At 47.0% G+C, this 25,645-nt stretch overlaps 1 protein-coding gene across 2 annotated transcripts in view; it reads right to left on the reverse strand.

Moving 5' to 3' along the window:
- The window catches only part of KAT14 (lysine acetyltransferase 14), a 97,358-nt gene that overhangs the window by 16,160 nt on the left and 55,553 nt on the right, over positions 1-25,645 (reverse strand). For both annotated transcript variants that reach the window (XM_029594469.1, XM_029594468.1), the window contains exons 6-8: positions 14,186-14,757; positions 12,214-12,350; positions 10,655-10,830 (exon numbers count right to left, since the gene is read on the reverse strand). In XM_029594469.1, the coding sequence (XP_029450329.1) occupies positions 10,655-10,830; positions 12,214-12,350; positions 14,186-14,757 (885 nt within the window). The remainder of the gene's footprint in view (positions 1-10,654; positions 10,831-12,213; positions 12,351-14,185; positions 14,758-25,645) is intronic.

Here is a 25,645-nt window from a genome sequence, read left to right on the forward strand (position 1 = left end):
CCAGCAGATGGAGTCAGCCCAAAGCTTTGAGGGGGCGTCACCATAAGTACTACTACCCCCTCTGCAGGAGTTCAGTATCGAGTATATCAAAGCCCGAGTAAACAGAAACCCCCTGATTGGATCAAGTTGAAACAAGACGGCAACAATAAGCCGCTGAATTGAAATAGAGAAACTGGAACCTTCCCACCAACGGGTGGGGGCCACGAACATAGCATGTCAACCTCCATTAACAGTGAAAACTGGAAACACGTGAAAAACCACAACAGGAAGACACTGTAACATGAGGAACAGCTGAGGAGAATCAGCCCCAAAGACAGCTGAGCAGGAGTAGAACCCAAATGCGGTGGGCGTCTGGACTGATCCATGGTACTACAGGAACGAAAATTAGCAGGTAAGTAATAATTTTCTTTTCCCTGTACGTACCTGGATCAGTCCAGACCGTGGGATGTACCCAAGCTTCCCTAAACCGGGTGGGGTCCTGCGAGGCCCGCTCGTAGAACTTGTTCGCCAAAGTGTCCATGGACGGACGAGACGAGATGTAGTCTATAGTGTCTCGAGAACGTGTGCAACGATTTCCAGGTGGCCGCTCTACAGATTTCTTGCGAAGACACCGAGCGACTCTCCGCCCAGGAGGCCGCCTGAGAACGTGTGGAATGTGCTACAATGCCGGGCGGGGGAGCCTGCCCCATCCCAATGTAGGAAGCGGCAATGCCAGCCTTCAGCCATCTGGCAATGGTCGTCTTCGAGGCCTGAGATCCCTTCCGGGGACCGGACCAAAGGACGAAGAGATGGTCAGAAGTCCGGAAATCATTCGTAGCCTCCAGGTAAAGACGCAGAGTGCGTTTGACGTCAAGAAGACGTAGAGACCGCGGCTCCGACGAAGGGAAAGATGGAAGTTCCACCGTCTGATTCACATGGAACGCGGACACCACCTTCGGAAGGAAGGAGGGCACAGTACGAAGCGAGACTCCCGAATCGGAGAACCGGAGATAAGGTTCTCTGCACGACAGAGCCTGTAGCTCCGAAATACGCCGAGCGGAGCAGATGGCCACCAGGAACACAGCCTTGAGAGTGAGATCCTTGATCGTCGCATTCCGCAGAGGTTCAAACGGAGGTCCCGACATGGAACGTAGTACCAGATTGAGACTCCAAGAGGGACAAGGGTCCCGCAATGGGGGCCGTAAGTGCTTGACCCCCTTGAGAAAACGGACGATGTCCGGGTGCTGTAACAGAGATCCTCCGTCACGCAGGAGGGAGCCAAGAGCGGCCACTTGAACCCGAAGGGAGTTGAAAGCGAGTCCCTTGTCCACCCCTGCTTGTAGGAACTGGAGGATCTGGGGGACAGACGCCTCCGTGGGTCTGGTGTTCCGGCCGGTACACCACAGCTCGAACACCTTCCAGACTCGAACATAGGCCACCGACGTCGAAGTCTTCCGAGAACGCAGCAGCGTAGACACTACCGCCTCCGGGTAGCCCCGTCGTCGGAGGCGGCGCCTCTCAAAAGCCAGGCCGCAAGACAGAAGAGTTCTGCCTGGTCGAAAAATACCGGTCCCTGGTGGAGGAGGCGGGGAAGATGTCCCAGACGTATGGGCCCGTCGATTACCAGTTGGAGGAGGTCCGCAAACCAAGGCCGTCTTGGCCACTCTGGCGCGACGAAGATTACCGTCCCCTGATGAACCTCTATCCGGCGGAGTAGTCTTCCCACCAGCGGCCACGGGGGGAACGCGTATAGGAGCAGATCGGCCGGCCACGGGAGCGCGAGAGCATCGACGCCCTCCGCCCCCCGCTCTCTCCGGCGACTGAAGAACCGAGGAGCCTTGGTGTTTTGGGCGGACGCCATGAGATCGAGGCGAGGAGATCCCCACCGCCGGACAAGCAACTGCATGGCCTCGTCGGAGAGGGACCACTCTCCGGGATCCAGAAACTGGCGGCTGAGGAAATCCGCCTGGACGTTGTCTACTCCCGCGATGTGCGAGGCCGCCAGACGGCCCAGATGCCGTTCCGCCCACTGCATTAGCATCACTGCCTCGAGCGCGACCTGCGGACTGCGAGTGCCGCCCTGTCGGTTGATGTAGGCCACCGTTGTCGCATTGTCGGATAAGATTCTGACGTCCCGATTCCGAAGAAGAGGCAGGAAGTGGATGAGCGCCAGCCTGACCGCTCTGGTTTCCAGACAATTGATGGACCACTTCGACTCCTCCGCGGACCACGTCCCCTGCGTGGCGCTGCGGTCGCAGACTGCTCCCCAGCCTACGAGACTGGCGTCGGTGGTTACCACTACCCAATTTGGTAGATCGAGGGACACGCCGCGCGCCAGATGCTGCGGGACCATCCACCAGGACAAGCTGTTCCTGGCAAGCTGGGGCAGCGGGAGAATCACCTGGTAGTCCTGCGAAAGAGGTTTCCAACGGGAGAGGAGCGCTCGTTGCAGAGGTCGGAGGTGCGCAAATGCCCAAGGGACCATGTCGATGGTGGAACCCATGACTCCCAGGAGCTGCAGATAGTCCCAGGAGGTGGGAGCTGGTAAGGCAGAAAACCGCTGTATGTGCTCCCGCAGGGCTTGCGCCTTGTCCTGGCGTAGGAAAACCGCGCCCAGACGGGTGTCGAACGTCGCCCCCAAGAAGTCCAAGCTCTGCGAGGGCACGAGGGAGCTCTTGGAGAAGTTGACCACCCATCCCAGGGACTGCAGAAACTCTATCACCCTGGCCACCGCAGCCTGTCCATGCCGAAAAGACTTCGCTCTGATGAGCCAATCGTCCAGATAGGGGTGGACTAGAATACCCTCCTTCCGAAGGGCAGCCGCCACGACAACCATTATCTTGGTGAAGGTGCGCGGGGCCGTTGCCAATCCAAACGGAAGCGCCACAAACTGGAAATGCTGGTCCAGGATCTTGAAACGTAGCAGCCGATGATGCTCCCGCCGGATGGGGATGTGCAGGTAGGCCTCCGTCAGGTCCAAGGAGGCCAGAAACTCCCCTCGGTGTACCGCCGCGATCACCGAGCGCAGCGTTTCCATGCGGAACCGGACCACCCGAAGGGATTTGTTGACTTCCTTCAAGTCCAGAATGGGGCGGAAGGAACCGTCCTTCTTCGGTACCACGAAGTAGATGGAATAATGGCCCGAGCCCACCTCTCCGGAGGGTACGGGCACAATGGCGCCTATCTCCCACAATCTGTCCAGCGTCAACTGCACCGCCCTTCGCTTGACGGCCGAGCCGCAGGGAGAGAAAATGAACCGTCCCTTTGGAGCGCGGGCAAACTCCAACGCGTAGCCGTGTCCTATGGTGTCCAGGACCCACTGGTCCGAGGTGATCCGCGCCCACTCCTCGTAGAAGAACGCCAGCCGCCCCCCAATCCTGGGGACGGCGGAGTGGGCGAGCTGAACATCATTGAGAGGACTTGAGAGAAGGTTGTCCCGCCGTGGGAGCGGAACGCGCGGGGCGGCGCCCACGAAAGGAGCGTGTCCAGGGCTGAGACCTGGAGGCAGAGGGCCGAGTCGCCGCCGGCCTGTAATTCCTGTAGCGCCTTTGCGCCCTGGCTCTGGTCCGGGAGGACGAGAATGCCCTGGTGGATCGATATCTGTCCTCCGGCAGGCGATGGACCGCGTTTTCCCCCAGAGATTTGATGATCTGGTCCAGATCCTCCCCGAACAGGAACTTACCCCTGAATGGCAGGGAACCCAGACTCGATTTGGAGGACGTGTCCGCCGCCCAGTTGCGTAGCCAGAGGAGTCGACGAGCCGCCACCACCAAGGCCATGGAGCGGGCGAGGATCCTAAAAAGATCATAGGAGGCGTCAGCCCCGTATGCCACCGCAGCTTCCAGCCTATCCGCCTGGGCGGCCTCCTCGGGTGGCAACACCTGCAAAGTGAGCAGTAGCTGCACCCAGAGGAGACTGGCCCGCTGGGCAAGCGAGCTGCACATCGCCGCCCGCAGCCCCACTGCGGAAACCTCGAAGACCCGCTTGAGGAAGACTTCCAACTTGCGATCCTGCGTATCTCTTAGCGCCGCTCCAACCCGTGACCGGTATGGTCGTTCCGCTTCGTGACCGCCGACAACCACGGAGTCCACCCTGGGTACCTTGATGAGATCCAGGAAATCTTCCGGCAGCGGGTACAGCCTCTCCATGGCACGGCTGCCCTTCAGAGCCGCTCTCCGGGAGCAATCCCATTCCCTGGTGAGAAGCTGGCAGGAAACGACTCGTGAATGGGAAAAGCCCGATGCCCTCGGACGAAGGGCTGCCAGTACGGGATCCCCCTTCTTAGAGGAAGTGACGACAGCGGGCGCAACGGGAGCTGGCGGTCCGTGAGGAGGATCGATGGTCCAATCCCTGAATGATTTTGCGGAATTAGGTCATCCAGCTCTTCCCGCTGGAAGAGGCGCAGCGTGCGTGGATCCTCTCCCTCAGAAGTAGAGTCCCCTTGTCCCGAAGCTGCAGGATCCGCCCCAGGGGAAATTGGGGCCGACCCAGTCCCCCCCCGAGGCCACAGGGAGCCGGGCGTTGTACGGGGAGCGGTGGGGCCCCCCACGCCCGCCAGAGCGGGGGGGGCCGGGGAGAGGGACGAAGGGTCGCGGTAGCTTGGGTGGTGGAGGCCCCGCGGGAGCAGCCCAGCTCCTGCAGGTACGCTGTGTGCATCAGGCGGATAAACTCCGGGGAAAAACCCCGGCCTACGCAGGGGGACCTCCGCGGGTGGGGGCCCCGGGGGACCCTGCCCCTGCGGGTCTTCCTCCGGATCCGTCTCCGGTAGTAAATTCGGGGGGAGCCCTCTGAGGCTTCCCCATCCCCCCAGCGCTGCCTGAGCTCCTTCAGGGCGCAGCGCATGTAAAATGGCCACCGTTCCCGCCAGGAATGGGGGAGGGGCCGGCCCACGCCGCCCGGGCAAGGCTGCCAATAGGGAGAGAATGAGTGAGGGTCCGAGATGTGCCTTCCCCCCCGGGGAGGCACCTAGCGCAGATCCCCTCCCTCGACACACGCGATCCAGGCTCGCCGCAGGCCGAGCAACGCGCTGGCCGCGGCATCGAGATCGCGATGAAAAAAAAACATTCCCCGGCAGCTAAAAAACAACCCAGGGCCCTCGGGGGGGGGGGGGCCGCGAGCCGAAGCGCCGCTGCGGGGGGCCCGGATGGCCTGCAACTACCCGCCGACGAGAAAACGGAGCCGCGGGGGGGCCTTCCTGGCCGCACAACCCGCCGACCACTATCTCCCTGCTCCCCGCTGCAGCCCACGTGGAGCCGCAAAATGGCCGCGGGAGAGGGAGAAGACGCTGAGTAGGCCGGTCCCACCGGCAACCGCGTCCACCTAACTAGAAAATAAACAACAGCAGCAACAGAAAGCCACTTACCCCGGGGAGGCCACTAGCGCCGGGAAAGGAGAGAGAGGAAACAGAGGAAGCACAACAGGAAGCCACGCCTCTCCAATTAAGTAATTAACTTTGTCTTTTTTTTTTTTTTTTTTTAAATGAAAGACAACTGATCCAAGCAACTAGTGCTAACAAAAGACAGAGAATAAAGCCCCAAACAAGGGAAACACAAAAAGGTTATAGGTGATCGGGAGCAAACCCAGATTCCCCTACTCGCATCTGCTGGAGTCAGAAGATACTGAACTCCTGCAGAGGGGGTAGTAGTACTTATGGTGACGCCCCCTCAAAGCTTTGGGCTGACTCCATCTGCTGGATTGGGGACATAACCCACGGTCTGGACTGATCCAGGTACGTACAGGGAATGTTGCTTCGAGTTGTGTCCAAGTACCTTGAGTTTGCAGATTGTTCACATGAGCTCCCCAACCCAGTTATCTGTGAATGTGGTTGTTGAAAAGGCAGACCTTTTAGCAAGTTATCTTTGTTCGTCCACCAGAGAAGCGATAAACGTAACTGGTGGGTTACTTGGATCTGGGATGAGAGCGGTTGATTGGCTTGGAGCCACTGAGTTTTCAAAGTCCATTGAGTTATTCTCATGGCCAGCCTGGTCATAGGAGTGACGTGGACCATGGAAGCCATATGGCCCAGCAACATTAGGAATTGATGGGCTGAGGCTGTTTTCTTTGTGCGCAGAGATACAGCTAGTCTGGAGAGTGTGTCTGCGTGGTCCTTGGGCAGGAAGGCCTTCGCCACTGTGGTGTCCAAATCTGCTCCGATGAATGTCAGGAGGTGAGATGGAGTCAGGTGGGATTTTTGGTAGTTGATAAGAAATCCCAATGAATGCAGTAGAGTGATAGTGAGCTTGAGAGCATCAAGAGCTCCTTGCTTGGATTGGCTCTTGATGAGCCAGTCGTCCAGGTAAGGAAAGATGTGTATGTGTTTCTTGCGTAGGTGGGCTGCAGCCACTGCCAGGCACTTTGTAAATACACAGGGAGCCGAGGCAAGTCCAAACGGCAGGTATTTGCGGTGGTGTGGGAATATGAGAATGTGAACGTAAGCATTTTTGCAGAAGTTGAGATTGCGGAGGTCTAAGATGGGGCAGAGGCTGCCTGATTTCTTTGGAATGAGAAAGTAGAGGGAGTAGAACCCTCTGACCTGCTGTGCTCAGGGAATAGGTTCCACAGCCCTGGCATCCAGAAGGGTGGACTGTTCTGACTCTAGAAGAATTGTGTGATCTTTTTGTATCCACAGTGGATTGGGCAGTGAATCAGGGGGGTAACGTGAAGAAGTTTAGACTGTATCTGTGGATTATAATGGATATAACCCATTGGTCTGTGGTAATGTTGAGCCAATTGGTTATGAAATGATGAATTTGACCTCCTACTGGTAAATCTGGTTCTGAATTTATGGAGCGGCTGCTGTTCTCTGGAAAGGTTTCAAAATCCAGATGCTTGGCCTGTTTGTGGAGGTGGCTGAGACCTGGGTGTTTTAGGCTGTCGAGGATGTGCTCTCTGAGACAGCCTAGCTGTCTGCACGCGAAATGTAGGTGGGTAATATCTGCGTGGGCGATAAAATGGTTTTTTTTAAGGGTCTCTCCCGGTGGATCTTCTTGCAGAAGAAGGGGCCTCGGTAGTCACTGCTGATAATTGACGCAGGGTTTCAATGTGGTCTTTCAATTGAGCCACTGCGTCTTATCTTGTCACCGAATAGATGGTCACCGGTGCATGGTAAATTGGCAAGTCTGTCTTGGATTTCAGGTCTCAAGTCAGATGCATTCAGCCAGGCCCACCTCCTGGCGCTGATACCTGTTGCTGACATTCGAGAAGCTGTCTCAAAGGAGTCATAAGCAGCACGAACTTCATGTTTATCCGCCTCTAGGCCTTTATGTAATATGGCATTGAGGCTGTCTTGCTGCTGTTGAGGAAGAAAGTCAGCTACTTCTTGAACCTGCTTCCATAGATTCCTTTGGTATTGTGTCAAGTACAGTTGGTATGCAGCTATTCGTCACACTAGCATAAAACCTTGAAACATTTTGCGATCTAATACGTCCAGGAATTTTTGATCTTTACCAGGAGGTGTGGAAGAGTGTGGTTGAAGTCTTCTGGATTTCTTTTGTGCAGATTCAACTACCACTGACTGATGGGGCAGTTGTGGTTTTTGGAATCACAGCGATGTGTTGGACCAGGTAAGTTGCATCTATTCTTTTATTCACTGGCTGAACAGCACAAGGATGTTCCTAGAGACGATACTGTAGATTTACTAGTACCTCGTGTACTGGGATGGCTACGACTTCCTTTGGAGCATCAACAAATTGGAGAACTTCCAATGTTTTCTGCTTTGTGTCCTCCTCTGTAAAAAGATCAAAGGGAATTGTCTCTGACATTTCCCTAATAAAACTGGCAAAGGAGAGGTCTTCTGGGGGAGATTTTCTCCTTCCTCCAGAGGAGATGGTTCTGACAAAATATCCTCCGTGGATGTGTCTGTGTCTACATCTTCCCATTTGTCAGAAAAGATCTCTAGTCGAGATCCTGAAGGATGGAAGAAGGCTGGTGCTATAGGATGTATTGGCACAGATGGATTCTTCGATGGCCTCGATGTATGGTGCGGTGGCACCGATGGAGGTTTCGGAGGCATCGATGGAAGACGTGGGCCTCAGTCCCGAAAGCCCTGATGGACCAGGCATCGGTGAAATGGGATTGGAATCTAAGGCCTCATCGTCTGAAGAGCCGGGAATGGGAATCGGGGCCTTCAGAGGCTGCACGAGTTGCTCTGGCATCGGTGGCGCAGGAAGGGCAACAATAAGTTTATCGAGTCTGGTTAGCAATGGTGCAAATATCGATGGCTCTGGTGTCGGTGCCGGTATGGGGGCTGGTACCGGTGACTGTAGGTCTCAGAGCATAGGGCACTACCTGGCAGATAAAACTGTCCAGTTCCTCCCTGAAAGCTGGTGTAGACATCGCAGCTACAGGAGGTGGCAGGCTAGGTGTTACTGGAACCACTGCAGGAACCTGTGGGGGCTCAGTACCCGGCACCGATGTCAGTGGAGGATCGCCTTGGTTGCTCGGGTGGAGAAGGTGTTAACAGCTCCTCTACCTGTGTCCTCTTCGCAAGCGGCTCAATAGCCATCGAAGCCGATGCGGTGTTGGAACCGGCACCAGGGGTAGACTCGCGTCTGTGCCGGTGCTTCCCTCGGTGCTCGGCTCGGTCTTTCCCCAGCACTGAGTTAGATGTCGTCGAAGCCTTTGACGGACGGTCACCACTGCCTTGGTACTCCCGGTGAGGTTTTATGACCAATTTGTTCGATGCTCCTGCTGGTGATGATTGGGTGAACGATGGAGTCAGTTTAATTTTAAACAGGGTTTCCATCTTGTCGAGACGAGCCCACTTACCCTTTGGAGTCATCTGGGCACAATTTGGGCAAGTGGACTCGTCGTGTGATGAGCCGAGGCACAGCATATAGATATCATGTGGGTTGGTAATCAACATGGTTCGAGGGCATTCCGGACATTTTCGGAAACCTGTTGCCATAATGGCAGAGGTTGAGGCCCAAAAACCGTTGACGGCCTGCGGACACCGAAAAAATGGTGGGAGCAGCACAGACTGGGAATAGTGATTTTACTAACCGAACGATGCAAAAAATATATCCCGATGGGAGACCCCTATGAGGGAATGTTTTTCTGAAGTAAATTTTAGGATTTCTGTGAGGAAATTTGTGTGAGAATTCTCACAGAGCTCCTAACTGCGAGGCAAACTGCAGTGCAGAAAAAAAAAAAAAAGAGACTGAAGGGAGACCCCCGTGCCTTGAGGGATCATAGAATACTGGGCATGCTCATTGTGCCAGTCAAAAGTTCTAGAAACTTTGACAGAAAATGTTTCCGTGATAGGGCTCCGTCCAGTGAGGTCACACACGTGAGGACTACCATCCTGCTTGTCCTGGGAACATCCTCATTGTACCAGACAGCCCAGGGCAAGTGTGGTTTTCATCTCTTATCCTACTATTGGGTCAGCCTCCACTCCCATTGAGGAGTATCTGACTCATCACCAGGAAAATGGTGGGCTCTACCTTCCCAACCTTCCGCTTTCATGGTATGGATGTTGAGTAAATAGTAGTTATCTTCTTACTCCTTCCAAAAGGAGATGAAGGATTTGCTGATTTCAGACAGAAAATCCTCAACCAGGAGATCCTACAATTTCAAGTAGAAGAGGTTCTCAACTTTATGTGGGACCAGCAATTTGGATCCCTTTTTCTGCGATGTGAGAAACTTGCTTCGGTATCTGTTCTTCTCTCATCCTCAGGCCTTAGCACCTTTTTGGTCAAGGTTCATCTCCGCGCCAATATGATTTATCACTAGCAGGTGAGGGAGCTCCAATCTCTTTCAACCCATTGGTATTCAAAAACATGAAAGGCATTCTAGACCTCTGGTCCATAAACCTCCATTGCCTTGGGACTTTAACATAATTCTAGCTCAATTCATGAAACCTATTTTCAAATTCAAGTCTGTGGACTTGAAGTTTCTCAACTGAAAAGTGTTGTTTCTCTTGGCTTTATCTTCAGCATAAAGATTAAGTGAACTAAGGCTCTTGTTTCAACTTCAAAATACCTTCAGTTTTTTCCCCAACAGGGTAGTCTTACATATTCACCCCTTCCAAAAGTAATATCTGTGTTCCACAATAACCAAGTTATTATGCTACTTATGATCTTTCCAAGACTACATACACAGAGATTACGGATTCTGTCAAGGCTCATCAAGTGAGAGTGACTACAGTGGCTCATCTCAGAGTTACTTCTACTGAAGAAATTTGCAAAGCTGCTACTTGGTCATCTATGCACACATTCATGCCCCAGCACTGTCTAGACAATAACTTTGACAAGCAATTCTGCACAGACTGTTCATGATCCACCTAGTGGGGCCAGATTGCCTATGTAACACTTCTGCAGTGCAACCCTCAGCGTGGGACTCCCCATGCACAATGATTAATTTATGCCTGCTTGTGTCCATAGTCAACAGGATGAATTAGTCATTCTTTAAATTCACCTGCCTCCCTGGACATTAGATTGCCTTGCTCAAGCTTAAGCTCTGAAAGAGACAGAGACTCAAGGCAGCATGCACACAAGGGAACTTCGGCACATTTTCAGTACTGAGTTCTGAAAGCTGGGTATGTGCTGGCACTAGCAGATGATATCACCCATGTGTACTGGCTAATTCATCCTGCTGTCTATGGAGAACCCTTTTTACAAGTAAGCAAACTTGCTTTATGGGCTGAAAATGTATGTAGATTTGCAGCAGGGTTTCCCACCTGGCCAGAAGAATTCCTGACACATGGCATTGATGGTTGGGATATGGTCAGGGCGTACATAGCAGTAGTCAATAGGAGGCTCAGACTCTGGCACCCAGCCAGCATCGTGCCTGTGCCGATGGGCACGGATCTCTGCCAACAGTTGGAGTCTGGGGGGCTTCGTTTCATAGTCACGCCTGCATGTTTAGAATCAAAGGAACAAAGTTTTAAGGACACTCCTATTTTAGTACAGTATTTCCTAGGCATGTGCATTTGTTGGGCCATTCGCTTCATTTGCTACGTGCGTACCTAACGAATTTTGGCGCGTGCATAACTAGTAAAAAAAAAAAAAAAAAAAAAAGTGAATACCATCCGTTCTTACACATGTACCATAAATCCATTACGTATGCACCTAATGAATAAAACAAATGGCCCAACTAATGCATATCCCTAGTATTTCCCATCCCTTGTTTCACAGAATTGTTCACATTATAGCATAAGTATATCAGAAGGGAAAGCACATACTATAGGTCTGATTTAAGTAAAAAGCCATTAATGTTTTAGAGGAGCTGGGAAATTCTAAGGAACTATACTGTGCAAGATGTCAAATTGTAAGAAAGTCTAACATGTGCCCCAATGCGCTGTAAGGCTGGAACCCAGCCACTGCTTACTATCAGCCCCTGGCCATCCATTAAGACAGGCCTCTTTAGATAAAAAGGCATACTGTAATATGGAGGCCCTCATGTTGTCCAGGTTGTTCAGCTATCATGCTATTTCTAGGTTAACTCTGCTCGGTTTCATGATGAAAAAAAGTTTTTTTTAAACAGTAATTGCAAAATAGTGTCTTCCTATTGTCTGAGGCAGATGCTTGAAAGAAATCAGAGCTCTGTGTTTATAAAATACCTTCAGCCCAAAAATAACGCAATCCACTTCTAATATTAATTTTTTTATTTTTTTTTAAGCTATTCACCTTTTTACCTGTCTTCAATTCCCTCTCTCCAGAAAACATGATTGGGAGGCTATGGGAAGCCGTGGGAATCTGCCTCCCTTGAGGCACCACCTCAGCACTACTTGTTGGCTGGAAAGGGCCGCCACAGTAGCAGTAGGATTGTCCCTTTCTCCCCAGGGCTAAGCACAACACTTCTGTATTGCATCCAGATGCAACTAGCCCCAACCTGAGCCATAGGGCTGGCCCCAAACTATTTATATGTTACATTACTTAACTGAAATTTCAGTGAAGCTACAGTATATAGTGATCTCTTCAATTTCAACTAAAATTCCTTGTGATTATACTGGGGACTGCCTCAAGTTGAACCTAATGTACAATAAGGGGTGGCTTCACACAATCACATGACTATTTGACCAATCACAATGCTCCATTCCCCACAACATTACAAGGTTTGTTAAAGTGTCTTTGGCTTTGCCTCTGGTAAATGAGTTCTGAAAGATAGAGAATTTATTTGTGCCTAATGTAGATTTCAGGACAGATTGCTTTTCCTTTTCACATTCCCTTTTTCACAATCAATATTTCTATGAGCAATCTTTTGCCTCCAAAGAGTCTCCTTTTGAGTGAGGTTTACCTGATATAAGGCTTCAGGACACGAGATGTGTAAGGGCTGACAATACTGTGATCCAACATCATATCCTCTGACCCAACCAATCGATAGAGAAATTTAGTGGTTGGCCGCTGGTATCCCTTCACAGAAGGCAGGGAAGTCTGCCAAACAGGGAAAAAAAGGTGCTTAAAATCCATGGACTGTATTCTGAGCCGACGGCATAACAATGTATAGGCTACAGAGCTGAATTACCTGGAGATTAAACTGTTTTAAGCCACTTCATTTTCCTTCTAACTTACCGTGTAAACTGAAGTAATCACTTATGCATTAATTGTCTTTCTACATACTTGAAACAAGAAATAGTACTGAAATGTTGATGACATTTCTTTCTAGACTACAAACTACATGGCTGGGTTCCTGATTTACCTGTGAGATGGGACAGGCAACTAGCACTAGACCTTAAGAAATCTCATGTGGGAAGCCCAGCTCAGTGGCACTGCCGTACAAAAGGACCTGGATTCAATTTTCAGATCAGAATTAAGGATGCTGTGGAGCAGTGTTCATAACCCCTAGGGAAGGGTACGGAATCATAAGTCATCATGCAAAGTGCACCTAATAGTCTGGATTTATGGTCCACGTTAGCCCAGTTTCTGAGGCTCGCTTTAATGCCTGGGCTGAGATGGGGTGGGAAGGGAGGGATACAAAATAGAGGAAAAATCCCTGGGTAATTAATGAAGGCTTATGGTATCCAAGCCCAGCGGTCAGTTATGATTCAGCTGTCAGCGCAAAGAAGCAGAAAGAAATTTCTGGCCCACAAAACTAATGAGGAGAGCAGTAGTACTGCCACTGAGATAAGCCTTTGGTCACTCAGCTGCCAATTCTAAGGTTCTAGCCTAGAAAACCCAAGCCATAAATCTGTGATGGTAACTTTAAAATAAGGCCGTGGTCGGACGCTTCAGCAAAGATACGCCGGAATTTTAAATCATGCGTGCAGTTGCATGCGTATGATTTAAAATATGCCTACCGCACTTAAGTGTGCTCCTAATTTTAAGCTAATACTCGAGCAAGTGTACTTCGCATATCTTCCTTAGGACCTTGTCATAACATGTGAAAGTAGGTGGATTTTAAAACATGATCGCACAAAATACATTCCCAGTTTTACTAAAGTCCACCAGTTTGCCCAGTATATCTTAAGGTCATTCAGACTCCTCTGGTTCTTCAGCCTTCACCCTCCCTAGCTGACCCGAACTCCTCACCCTGTCGTGTTAGCCCTAACATTCGATTTCTACAGACTTACAACTCTTTAGGAGCAGCTGTAAACATTTGTGGCTAACAAGCCGCCATGCGCTGCTGTCTCCAGTTTTAAAATACAGATTTACACAAGTAACTGTCAGCCCTGCCCTGGAATGCCTATGTCCTGCCCCTTTTCCATCCCCCCCCCCTTTTTTTTTAGGTCATGGATGCGGATATATGCACATAATTAGCAGCCTTTAAAATACGTGTCGCTCACACGCAGCCTAAGTAATCACATATGAGTGCGAGCAATGCTTTAAAAATTAGGCCCTGTGACTATCAGGCCTTTGTCAATTATGGGTCCAATGCAGAACTTATAAAATCTATTCATTCTTGCACTTTTGCAAGTTAGAAGCTCACAGTGCATGTTTTCTTTGGCTGGTTTAATTGGCAGTGACTCTGGGATTGGTAGTGTAGTGTAATCATACCCAAAAAGCCCAGCTAGTGTCTTCAAGACTGTGCCCTTGAATAGTGAACATAAGAAATTGCCATGCGGGTTCAGACCAAGGGTCCATCAAGCCCAGCATCCTGTTTCCAACAGAGGCCGAACCAGGCCACAAGAACCTGGCAGTTTCCCAAAATGGTATGATAGTCGCCATAAAAGGACAATAGGAAGCATGCAGGCAGGTCATAGACCAACAGAATCTTTATTTCAAGGAAAGAAAAGGGAAAACTATGACCAGCTTATGAATTTTACACTCACCTGATATCTATCAAGGATCCGGAAGTCCTGGCTAGTTGTTCGATATGTAGCACCTGTAGGCGGTAATCTGCCACTTCCTTCTTTGGCGCCATAAACCCCTCCAACCAATAAAAGAGTAGCATTCACAGCTTGATCTAAATCAAAGAGTGGCAGCCCCCTTTCCCTCTTGGCTTGTCTGACCAGCAGCTTCCGCCGGAGCCTCCTGGCTTCAGGAGTTACAGCCATGGCCTCGGGGCACCTCTCCAGCCTCTTCAGAAGCAATTTTTCCTCATAGAGACTGAGAGGGGTATCCTTGGGTGTTCTGGGCTTATCGGCCTTCTCTGGCAGGGGCTTCCTCTTGTCTCGTGCACGGGCTTGCAGAGACCCGCTCAAGCCTTCGGAGCCAGCGCGATCAGCAGTCATCCTTGCTGGTTTTTCCTCCTCGCTTTCTATCTCTTGCTTGATTTGCTCTGGTACTTTAATCTTCTTTTTGCTAACAGACAATGTGCCCCCACCAACCAGGGGCACACTCGGAGGAGGAATATATTCTATTCCAGGGTCAATCATCCCATCTCCTTCCATCTCTTCATCATCTGCAGCAGGAGCAAAGAGAAAAAAAAAGCCATAAAAGCTATTTGGTATCATTATATATGCTGTGGAATTCACTTACAGTAAAAGCTCTCTTTTTATTCTGTGCATTTTAAATGTTTCTTCTTTTCTACTGTGAAGGGTTTATATTTTAATGTAGGAATCTTGAAATAGAAGCTTTAAAAAACTAGAGGGGCATGGAAATCACCAGAAACTGTGACAATTTAGTTACAAGAAAGTCCTTATTTTTCCTCAAGCAAGGAAGGTGAATGTGACCGAACATCCTACAATAATACAAATTTGAAAGTGAACTTCATGCTGAAAGTTACTGCAAATAAAATGGAGCACCTGGTGTGCCTCTTCCAAGCGTTCCCATCCATAGACAAAAGGACAGCACAGTCTGATGCTACCACTGCAGGAAAGAATAAACCTGAATCACATCCACTTCACATTAACCACGTGCATACTCCAACCAGACCTGCACGGCCCGTGGCTTATAGTGGCTGTGTTTTCAAAGTGATTTTAAGATACATTTGTGAAGGAATCAGACAGAAATAAAAAGGACCAGCCTTTCCTCTGAACTGAGTGAAATTTTTCTTTTGTTTAAATGAGTGCTTAAACAGTATTTCCCACCTAACCAAATACTCATCGTAAATGGTGCTCATACAAGAAAAATTCAGATCAAGTACATAGAACATGTGTAACATATTCAGTCACTAATGCTAACCAGTTAAAGCTGCGACAGACTTGTGACTTTCTGAATACTGAAAGCATACATTTCTTATACACAATTAATTTAAACACCCCATCAGGATAATGAGATTCTATAAGGTTATGTTATGAGAAATGTGGCCTGGCACTGTAGGTAGTATTTCATTAACCTAAATACAGAAAATAAGTGGCTTAGCCATTCAGGAGATTTAGCAAACAAGGTAATGCATTCATGAGGGGTATAAATAGTGGAAATTTCACTATGAAATTATTCCTGATATCTCTCTATGCTAGCTAGAATAAACAGATATATGTGCATATCTGTTCTATGTATCTACAGACAGAGAAATTAGACTGTATGTTTAGTCTGTGTGCCAGAACTAAAGAGACTATCCTAAGGTCACATTTATCCTGGAGGAGTCACAGCTGGCAGAGCACAACTGAGTTATAAAAGTCACCAGGATTGAGCAAAAATAAATATTCATGATTTCCAATAGCAAGCCGTCAGCTGCACTGTTTTGGCCGCAATCCAACCCCCAATGATCTCTGTATCAAGGCTTTAAAAAACATCTGCACAAGTGGCATCTGTGATATTTTTGATAAAATTCATTTTACAGTAACAGCTCTATGTTAATGGATTATATCTTCTAACACATGAACAGCAATAAAGGGCACTTCAAGCTAAAATACCACTTAAAAATAAAAAACCAAACAGCTGACTGGCAGCTTTGTTTTATTTTTACAGAAATGTATTACTGTGCAGTTGGAAACTGCAGTTTAAAAAAAGAGAATGCAGTGCAACAGGGGAATAGCCCAGAAGGCCTAGGTAGGCACAAGTCAAAAGCTGCAGGCAGCCTAGGCTTTCAGCACTACACCTCTGTTTCCCGTTTCCCACAGGACAACATAGGGAAGCAGGTAGCTATCATGCAATGTCAGAAGCAGCTAGTCATGTCATTTTTTAGGGGAGGTCCCAGCAGTTTCCTCCTGTTCCTTTCAGTTTCCAGTTCAATCAGAACAAGGGCTGGGATCTAGTTCAATGAACCTTCACAGGCAACTATCCGTGGATTTTTATTCCACTATTTCACATCCATCTCAACTCACTTAGCTAGGTCATTGCAGCAACAGTCTTCGGCTGGGTGCCATGCACCAGGACGCCTTCAAAAACCCTGCAATCCTGAGCCCTCAATCCAGCTGCTAGCTATTGCACGAAATTGGGCCTCCCCTCTGCGGTATTCCCAAGTCCCAGTCGACACGAGGAGCAGGCGGCCTGACCCAACCACAAAATAATTTTTTAATCGATTGTGCCATATTTGCTCTAAGTTCCAGATAACCCAAGACACTTTTTTGTTTCCGTTATTTAGCTTTTGAGATTTTTGATAACTCCTTCTGGCTTAGTAAGGTCCACCATTCTGAATGCTGGTAAGCCAGAGTCACTGATCATTATCAGAGCCCCCTGGAACATGGTAAAACAAGTTTGCTTACCGAAAACAGTTTTTTCCATAGCTAGCAGGATAAATTAGCCATTATATGTGGGTGACGTCATCCGGCAGACCTGTCTCTCAAACTTAGTAGAACTTGGAGCTCTACTGCACATGTGCAGTTCTCATACGGGTGTTGCCTTGTGAGTCTCTTCAGTCCATATCAGAGCTAATTAGCTATGTAGTCTCCCCTCCAGATAGGAAAAATTATCCATGGCATACTCACCTGCCTATCTATGGAAAACATTGTTTACGTTAAGCAAACTATTTTTTCTGTCAATAAGCAGGTTAAATTAGCCATTATATGTGGGGATATCCAACTTGAGAATTGAAGCAGAGTGTCTACTTATTAAGCAACCTGAATATCACCAATGACAGTGGACTACAGCAAGACCAGAATTTGCCAAACGGCTTGCCCAAATTTACTCTCAGTTTGAGAAGTTATCAAGACAGTAGTAGAAAGGAAAGATATGAACGGAAGACCAAGTTGCAGCTTTGTAGATATCAATATCTATTTCTTAAAGATGGGCAACAGATGTAGCCATAGCTTTCAATTGAGCTTTCACGGTGTTTATGATTTGCGGTCCTGCTAAGCTATAGCACTGATGAATGCACTCATCCAGACTGCTTGGAACTGCTACGCCTAATCGATATGGATTGTATGAGACAAACAGTTGGGAGGTTTTACAATGCAGTTAAGTTCATTTCTTGTAATGCTCCAAGGCTCTTTTGCAGTCCAGGGTATGCAAGGCTTTTTTGCCCTCATGCTTAGGATAGAAGGTAGGAAATATGGATTGATTAATATGAAAAGCAGAGATGAACTTTGGAAGACATTTCAGGCAAGTACGAAGAACCACCCTGTTGTGGAAGAACTGCATGTATGGAGGATAGTGGCTAAGAGCTTGAAAGTTGCCAACTCTCCTAGCTGAAGGCACTGCAACTAGGAACATACCTTCAATGTCAAGTATTTTAGGGAATCCAATTCCAGTGGTTCAATAGGAGGTTTTATTGTTTGGGAAGGACTACATTCAGGTCCCATGGAACAGGTGGCTTTTTTAATGGAGGTTTGACATGCCATAGGCCTTTCATGAAGCAAAGTGTCAACGAATGAGTCAAAATCAATTTCCTAAATACTTGAATATGGTAAGCTGCTGTAGTGCTGAGGTGCACTTGTACAGACAAGGTGATAAGATCTGAGTTAGAAAGATGGAGCAAGTATTTCAAGAGATGCGTAGGGTCACAGAAAAATGGGTCCAAAGCATTTTGTTGATTTGGGAGTACCTGCGCCATTTGAAGGCATAATTCCTTATATGTCCACAATTTCAATAGGCAAGCAGAGATCTTTTAGTTACTGAGCACTCAACATCCAAACTATGAAGCTGAGGGCTGAAAGTTAGTGATAGTATAATGTTCAGTCTTCCTGCATCGACAGCACAGGGTCTGTTCCCAGATGTATAGGACGACTGCTGGAAACTTTGCATGAGATGTGTATACCAGATCTGTCTGGGCCACGCTGGAGCTATGAGAATTAGACAAGCATGGTCCTGAAGAACTTTCTGTACTATTGCAATAATGGTGGAAAAGCATACATGAAGCTTTGACCCCATTCGAGGAAAGCATCTTGAGCTAACCTTGATCGCTTGGTAGAATTGAGCAAAACTGATTTAAGTTTTGTGTTCTACTGTGAGGTGTCACAGGTCTACTGATGGTAGACCCCATAAGTTGAAGAATGACCACTGACTGGTGTACACCCCATTCCTGTGGTTGAAACACTCTGCTCAGTTGATTTGCAGGTGTGTTGGAAATGCCCAGCAGATAAGTGGCCGAAAAAACAGCTTGATTTGTCTCCTCTTGATAGAGAGGCCATGATCCAGTTTCTTGATTGTTAATGTAAAACATGGCAACCTGGTTGCCACAGTTTGAATTAGGATACTCTTTTCCTGAAGGAGCTGTGCAAAGGTTAACAGAGGATATCTGATTGCTCTCAAGTCTAGAATGTCTGACAGCGGCTAGTCCAGAGGCCTAGTGTTCGAAGAGTTCCAGTATGCGCTCCACACCCTTTGGTGGAGGCATCTGTCGCAAGAACTACTTAGGAGGGAAGTGATCAAATAGGGGTTCCCTTGAGAGCCATCGCAACTCATTTCATAGTCGTAGTGATGATCTGCACTGAAGATTTATTTATTTATTTATTTAAAGTCTCTTATATACCGATGTCCGTTCGCACATCGCATCGGTTCACAAAGAACAATAACTTTTGGGCGGAGCCCTTACATAGAACAGATATAAACAGTTATTTACATATAAATAGAGATAACACTAAAAATGGGGATGGGTGATATTGGCTAGAGAAAACAATGACAGAGGTTGTGTTAGTTGATCCCATTGGGAACATAGACGCCATTGGAAGTAGCAGTTATGAATAGAGATTAGTGGAACCACATGGATGACTGCTGCCATATGTCCAAGAAGAATTGTCTTGCACATGAGCAAGAAGAAAGCAGGTTGTGGATGAGCAACGTCCGTGTTTGCTTGGGGGCTGATGCAAAAAAAAGAACGCTCTACATCCTCTTAATATTGCAACGATATTAAGAGGATGTACAGAAAAGCAGTATTTTCTGCTTTTCTGTACAACATTTCTGAGCACAAAACCGTGCGTTTTAGACCCACCTTTTTTTTGCATTTCGGGTGATTAACTAATAGCCTCATCAACATGCATTTGTATGTGATGAGCGCTATTATTTTTGCCATGATTTGTGGAGGCGCTAATCCTCTTATTGCATAAGGAGATTAGGTAGCGTCTACACAACCTGCGTCCAACTACAGGTTAAACAGTGTGCTTGGCTGAGCGCAATGTATTGCATCGGCCCCTCGGTAGGAGGCAGGAATGCTCTTACTATATTGAGTTTACACAAGCCCCGATGAATTTGAGAGTAAGTGGGTTCCATAGTTGATTTCTTGAAGTTGATCAGAAAATCTACATGATGTAGCAGAGCACTGGTGGAGCTCAGAGAATGTAGAACTTCATTCCTTGATTTCGCTATTATGTCAATTGTTTGGGTATGGGAAGGCTTGTATTCCCTGGTGATGAAGATGAGCTGCCATTACAATGAATTTCATAATATCATTGGGGCTGACGAGAGGCCAAACAGGAGTATTTTGTACTGGTATTAGGATGAATCCACCTGGAAGCAAAAGGTGGATTTGGTATTCATTTGCCTTGTATCTGAAGGATGCATATTCTCATCCATTTGCCCGTCTGTATATAAAGGTAGGATCGTGCTAAGGGAGTCCATTTTGAATTTCTCTCAGACTATAGGTTTGTTCAGGTGTCAAGTTGAGAATGGGCTACAGTCCCCGTTTTCTTGTGGATAAGGAAGTATCGGGAATAGAACCCCAGGCAGTGGAATTGGTTCTATTGCTTGTTGTTGAAGCGAGTGGACCTCCGGTCGAAGCTGCAGTAAAAGATGATCCAGATGAAGCACCAAACAATGCAGGAGGGAGACCGGGAGAAATGCAACCAGCACCCAGAGTGCACAATTTGAAAGATCCAGGAGTCCTTGGTGATCCGACCCCACACCTCCATGAAATGTTGGATTCTTCCCCCTACTGAGCAATATGGTCACTTGCATAGACAGAAGTGAAGCTGTGCAGTGGAGGGCTATTTGGCAGCCATCGAGAGTGATTGCAGCACAACATTCTGATCCTTAGTCTGGGTGACCATCTCACAATTCTTTTCGTTGAAAAGACTGTTGCCTAAGCATGGGAGGTCCACTAGTTTTTCATGGACATTGTCAAGGATGCTACTCACTTGAAGACATGCTATATGTCTAACTCCAGTGGAGGTGGACGAAGTACGTGAAATGGAATCACAGTAGATGGTGGATGTCCTCTTCTGCATCTAGGAGCAGTTGTGGGTAGTAATTACCTTGCTTCGTGGCAAGTAAAGGTTTCAACTTTTAAATGTACTGCACAATATAGAATTGATGGATGACAATACGAGCAGAACTTTGAAAAATCTTCTTGCCAAAGTTATCTAGAAGTTTGTGGTCTTTTCCAGGAGGAGAATTTGAGTGAATGCATATCTTCTCTTTCTTCAGAGCAGATTAGAATATTACAGACTGGTGAGGTAGCTGGATGACACCAAAGCCTGGTAATTGCTGGACTCTGAATTTGAGGTTAACATCCTGGCATTTGGGTGACCGAAATGGGAGTTTCCCCACATTCTTCCCCCGTACCTCCAATAGACCCACCCGCCCAGCCCTCCAAGGAACCCTACGTGCCCAACCCATCAAATCTTTGAAACTCTCCTCTACTATAAGCAGAGCTTTTTCTCTCGCCGGCCCCACCATATGGAACTCCTTGCCTCATGATATACACCTGGAGACATACACACCCAAATTAAAAAAAAAAAAAACTGAAAACCTGGCTCTTCCAGCAAGCCTACCCCTTGTCACCCCCCACTACATAAAATTCCTCTGTAATTTATCCATTGATCTATGACTAAGAATGCCTTATGTCCGCTGATTTTTGCACCTTGTACATTGCATTTTATGTATATAGTTATGTTTATAGTTTGTGGTATCTATTTATTGATTTATTGATATTGCTTTGCCTAGTCAGTATTATCCACTCCCCCTGTTTAGTGTATTTATTCAGTTATATGTAAGGCAAAAGTTAATTGTATTTCTCTGTTATATGTAAGGGCTCCGCCCAAAAGTTCTTGTTTTTTGTGAACCGATGCGATGTGCGAACGGATATCGGTATAAAAGAGACTTTAAATAAAATAAATAAATAAATTCTCATCTGAGAATGTTGTGAATTGGATGGACTGCCCAGTATTTGAAGGAGCCCGAGGAGCTCGGATTGGGGCTCTTGTTTTGGCAAAAATGGACGCCCAGTATAGTATCCATCTTTTCCATAAACTTAGAATAGTTCAGATCCTCTGGTGGTGAGGTATGGTCAGGAAGATTGAGAAGAGGATCGGAGGATATGCCAGTATAGTCATCACCAAAGTCTAAAGGTATAGGGTCACTTACCTAGCACTTCAAGGATGATGAACTGGGATCTTCTGGTTGATTTGGAAGAGGAGCTGCTTGGTCTAACACTTCTGATCTGCTCGAGTCCACTGCAATAGACTATGAAGAAATCCTGAGCAAGAGTTCTGATGATGAATGCACCCCTCTGTAGGTAATGTCGAGACTCTTGTCTGTGGTATCACTATAGTGAGCGTGGAGAGGAGAGGCTGGAAAATTCCTTGTCTCCTTGGGCAGAGAGGTAAAGAAACACTGCACCAAGTCTGTGATTTGGGTGTGCAATTGATGTAACCTCTGGCCTGGTAAAGTGACAGAAAATCCTCTTCAGAAACCAAGACAGGCTCCTGCATGTCAGAGGTCTGGGTTTAGCAAGTGAGGCCACACAGGAGAGAAGATGCTTACTTGGAGATGCAGGGTGGAGACATATTCAAGAGCTAGAGAATCATCAGGAGAGAGAGACAGAACAGGAACACTGAAACTAGACACAAGCAGGACACTGGAAACTGAACTGTGAAGCAGGAAACCTGTCCTGTCTAAAATCATTGAGTCCATAGTTTTGAGCTAGCTAGATTTCCTTCTGGTTAATCATGATTTGGATGAGTTCCAATTCTGCTTTCGAAAATCCCTCAATACTGAGATTTTGCTGCTCTTCTGCCTAGATGCCAAACATGACTTTGACATAAGAGCATAAAAAATTGCCATACTGAGTCAGACCAAGGGTCCATCAAGCCCAGCATCCTGGCCAAACCAGACTACAAGAACCTGGCAAACACCCAAACACTAAGAAGATCCCATGCTACTGATGCCAGTAGTAGCAGAGGCCATTCCCTAAGTAAACTTGATTAATAGCAGTTAATGGACTTCTCCTCCAAGAAATTATCCAAACCTTTTTTGAACCCAGCTACACTAACTGCACTAACCACATCCTCTGGCAACAAATTCCAGAGCTTTATTGTGCATTGAGTGAAAAAAGAATTTTCTCCGATTAGTCTTAAATGTGCTACTTGCTAACTTCATGGAATGCCCACTAGTCCTTCTATTATTCGAAAGTGTAAATAACAGATTCACATCTACTTGTTCAAAACCTCTCATGATCTTAAAGACTATCATATCTCCCCCTCAGCAGTCTTCTCCAAGCTGAACAGCCCTAACCTCTTTAGCCTTTCCTCATAGGGGAGCTGTTCTATTCCCTTTATCATTTTGGTCTCCCTTCTCTGTACCTTCTCCAGTGCAACTATATCTTTGAGATATGATGACCAGAACTGTACACAGTACTCAAAATGCAGTCTTCACCATGGAGCGATACAAAGACATTACGACATTTTCCATTTTATTCACCATTCCCAACTTATTGGTGTGCCTGGACATTTCTGCAGCATTTGATACTGACAACCATTCTGTTAGACTGAAAGATTGTGGCATTGGCAGAGTTGTATTCGCATGGTTTCTTCATTTTTATCAAACAGGATACAGAGAATAAGCCTGGCCTCGGAACACTGACTGGCATCCATTGAACACAAGTGTTCTACAGGGATCAGCACTGTCCTCAACCCTGTTCAACATCTATCTGACCCTCTTATGCAAGCTGCTTCCTGGGCTTGGTTCTATCAAATTTTTTCTGACATCCAATGTTTTATTCCGGTGTCAAGTTGGAAGAAAACTTTTGAAGAGTTCCTATTTGTTTATCTGCAGTACACGAGTGGTTGACATGTAACATTATCCCTTAATCTACAAAAAACTGAGGCATTGGTTCTTCAGAGATCTAATAAGCTCAGGATTCCATTCTCTAAGTTCGAGAACTTAATCATTCCAATTTCATCCCAAGTTAAAAGTTTGGGTGTTACACTCGATTCCCAACTGAAAATGTCTTTGATCAAGGCTATCAAGTCTCGTTTCTATAAACTATGTTTACAGAGACCATTGTGTCCCCTACGGGGGCATCAGGAATTTCACACTGTAGTCCAGGTGCCTGTGTTACCAACAATGGACTATTTCAATGCATTGCTTCTTGGGCTACCCAAAAATGTGCCGCATGCGATACAGATTCTGCAAAACTCTGCTGCAAGACTGATATCCATCCTGAGCCAAAAAGAACAAATACTCCCTGTGCTATAACAGCTGCACTGGCTCCCTGTTGCTGAGCACTTACAATACAAGGTCTTACTACTAATTCATAAAATGTTAATAGAATTTCTGCCACGGATTAACCAGCAGCTACACATCCACAGTTCCACTCATGCACTTCGTTCAACTGAGAGAAGAGTTCTGGATATACATTTTGTGAAACAGGTACGGTTGGCCGACTTGAGACTTTTTTACGCTGTGGGTCCCATATTAATGAACTCTCTAACCATGGAAAGTTATTGAAGACTTATTTGTTTTACATAAGACTTGTCTTACTGGGTCAGACCACACGTCCATTGAACTCAGTATTCTGTTTCCAACAGTGGCCAATCCAGATCACAAGTACCTGGCAGGATTACAAAGAGTAGAAAGATTCTAAGCTGCTTATCTCAAGAATAAGCAGTGGATTTCTGCAACTCTACTTTAATAATGGTTAATGGACTTTTCCTCCAGGAACTTGTCCAAACTTTTTTTTTTCATGCAGCTACACTTCATATTTAAATTCTCTGATTTGGGGGAGGGGGAAGCACTGAAAAGTGCTGCTATGGGGCTGCAGAGGCAGCAGGGCAACTTTAGAAGAAGAAACTGAAGTAAAGATATCAATAAAAGAGTTTTTAGGATTTATAGAGAAAAACAGGTATGTTCTCAGACAAAAAAAATGAATGAAGACACTCATGAGGCAATGCCTGCACAGGAACTCTCACACATGCTCAGTAGAGCTTAAAGTTCTACTAGCTTGGAGAGATAAGTCCATTTGGTGCCACTAGATGTCACCCTCATGTCATCGATGGAAAAAGTATGAATATAGCATAGTGAATTAAGTTAAAGGTCAAAGTAGTCCATTATTTGAAATTAATTCAATTTGTGTAGATGCATTTAGAAAAATCCCTTATGTGACCTAATATAACTCCACCTTTCCCCATGTCTGTTACCTGTCCTCTCAAGCCTTTTCTCCACATCCATTCCAAGCATGCCAAAGTCTGCCTCTGTGATGGCCTCCACCATCTCCACTTGCAGTCATTTCAGATTTTGCCATCTTCAACTTTGCTTCTTAAACACCCAATATTTAAGCCAGCATCCAGACACCTTTATTTCTTTTTATGTTTTCCAATAATCCTCCACTCAGCCACCAATGTTATGTTGTAGTTAAAAAAAAAAACAAAAAAAAACCAAAACAAAACTATTTCTTCCCCATGTTACCAGTTTTGAGAGAGGAATTAGCTCAGTCATTTGCAGTTTGTATACCTTTCAGTAAGATGAGGGGCTTTGATGGAGTGCCCTATAGAAACCTTCAGAACACCTTAACAGACCAGTCTCAGCAGTCTGGGCCCAGTCCACCTTACACAGGGCATTCTGGGTTCAGAGTGTCTCCTCTGAGCAGGAATAAAGTGTAGGCTCAGAGGAGAGCAAGACAGGCCCAGGGAGGACATACTGCAAGGTAAGTAGGTTTTGAATTCTATTTGATTTGTTAAGAATAAAGTTATGCCAGAGGAAAACTGGAGACCAGACTGCTCATGCTTTGTGACAGGGGCCTAACTTTGTACTTT

The sequence above is a fragment of the Rhinatrema bivittatum genome, chromosome 3 (assembly GCF_901001135.1).
Source record: "Rhinatrema bivittatum chromosome 3, aRhiBiv1.1, whole genome shotgun sequence".
Taxonomy (NCBI): domain Eukaryota; kingdom Metazoa; phylum Chordata; class Amphibia; order Gymnophiona; family Rhinatrematidae; genus Rhinatrema; species Rhinatrema bivittatum.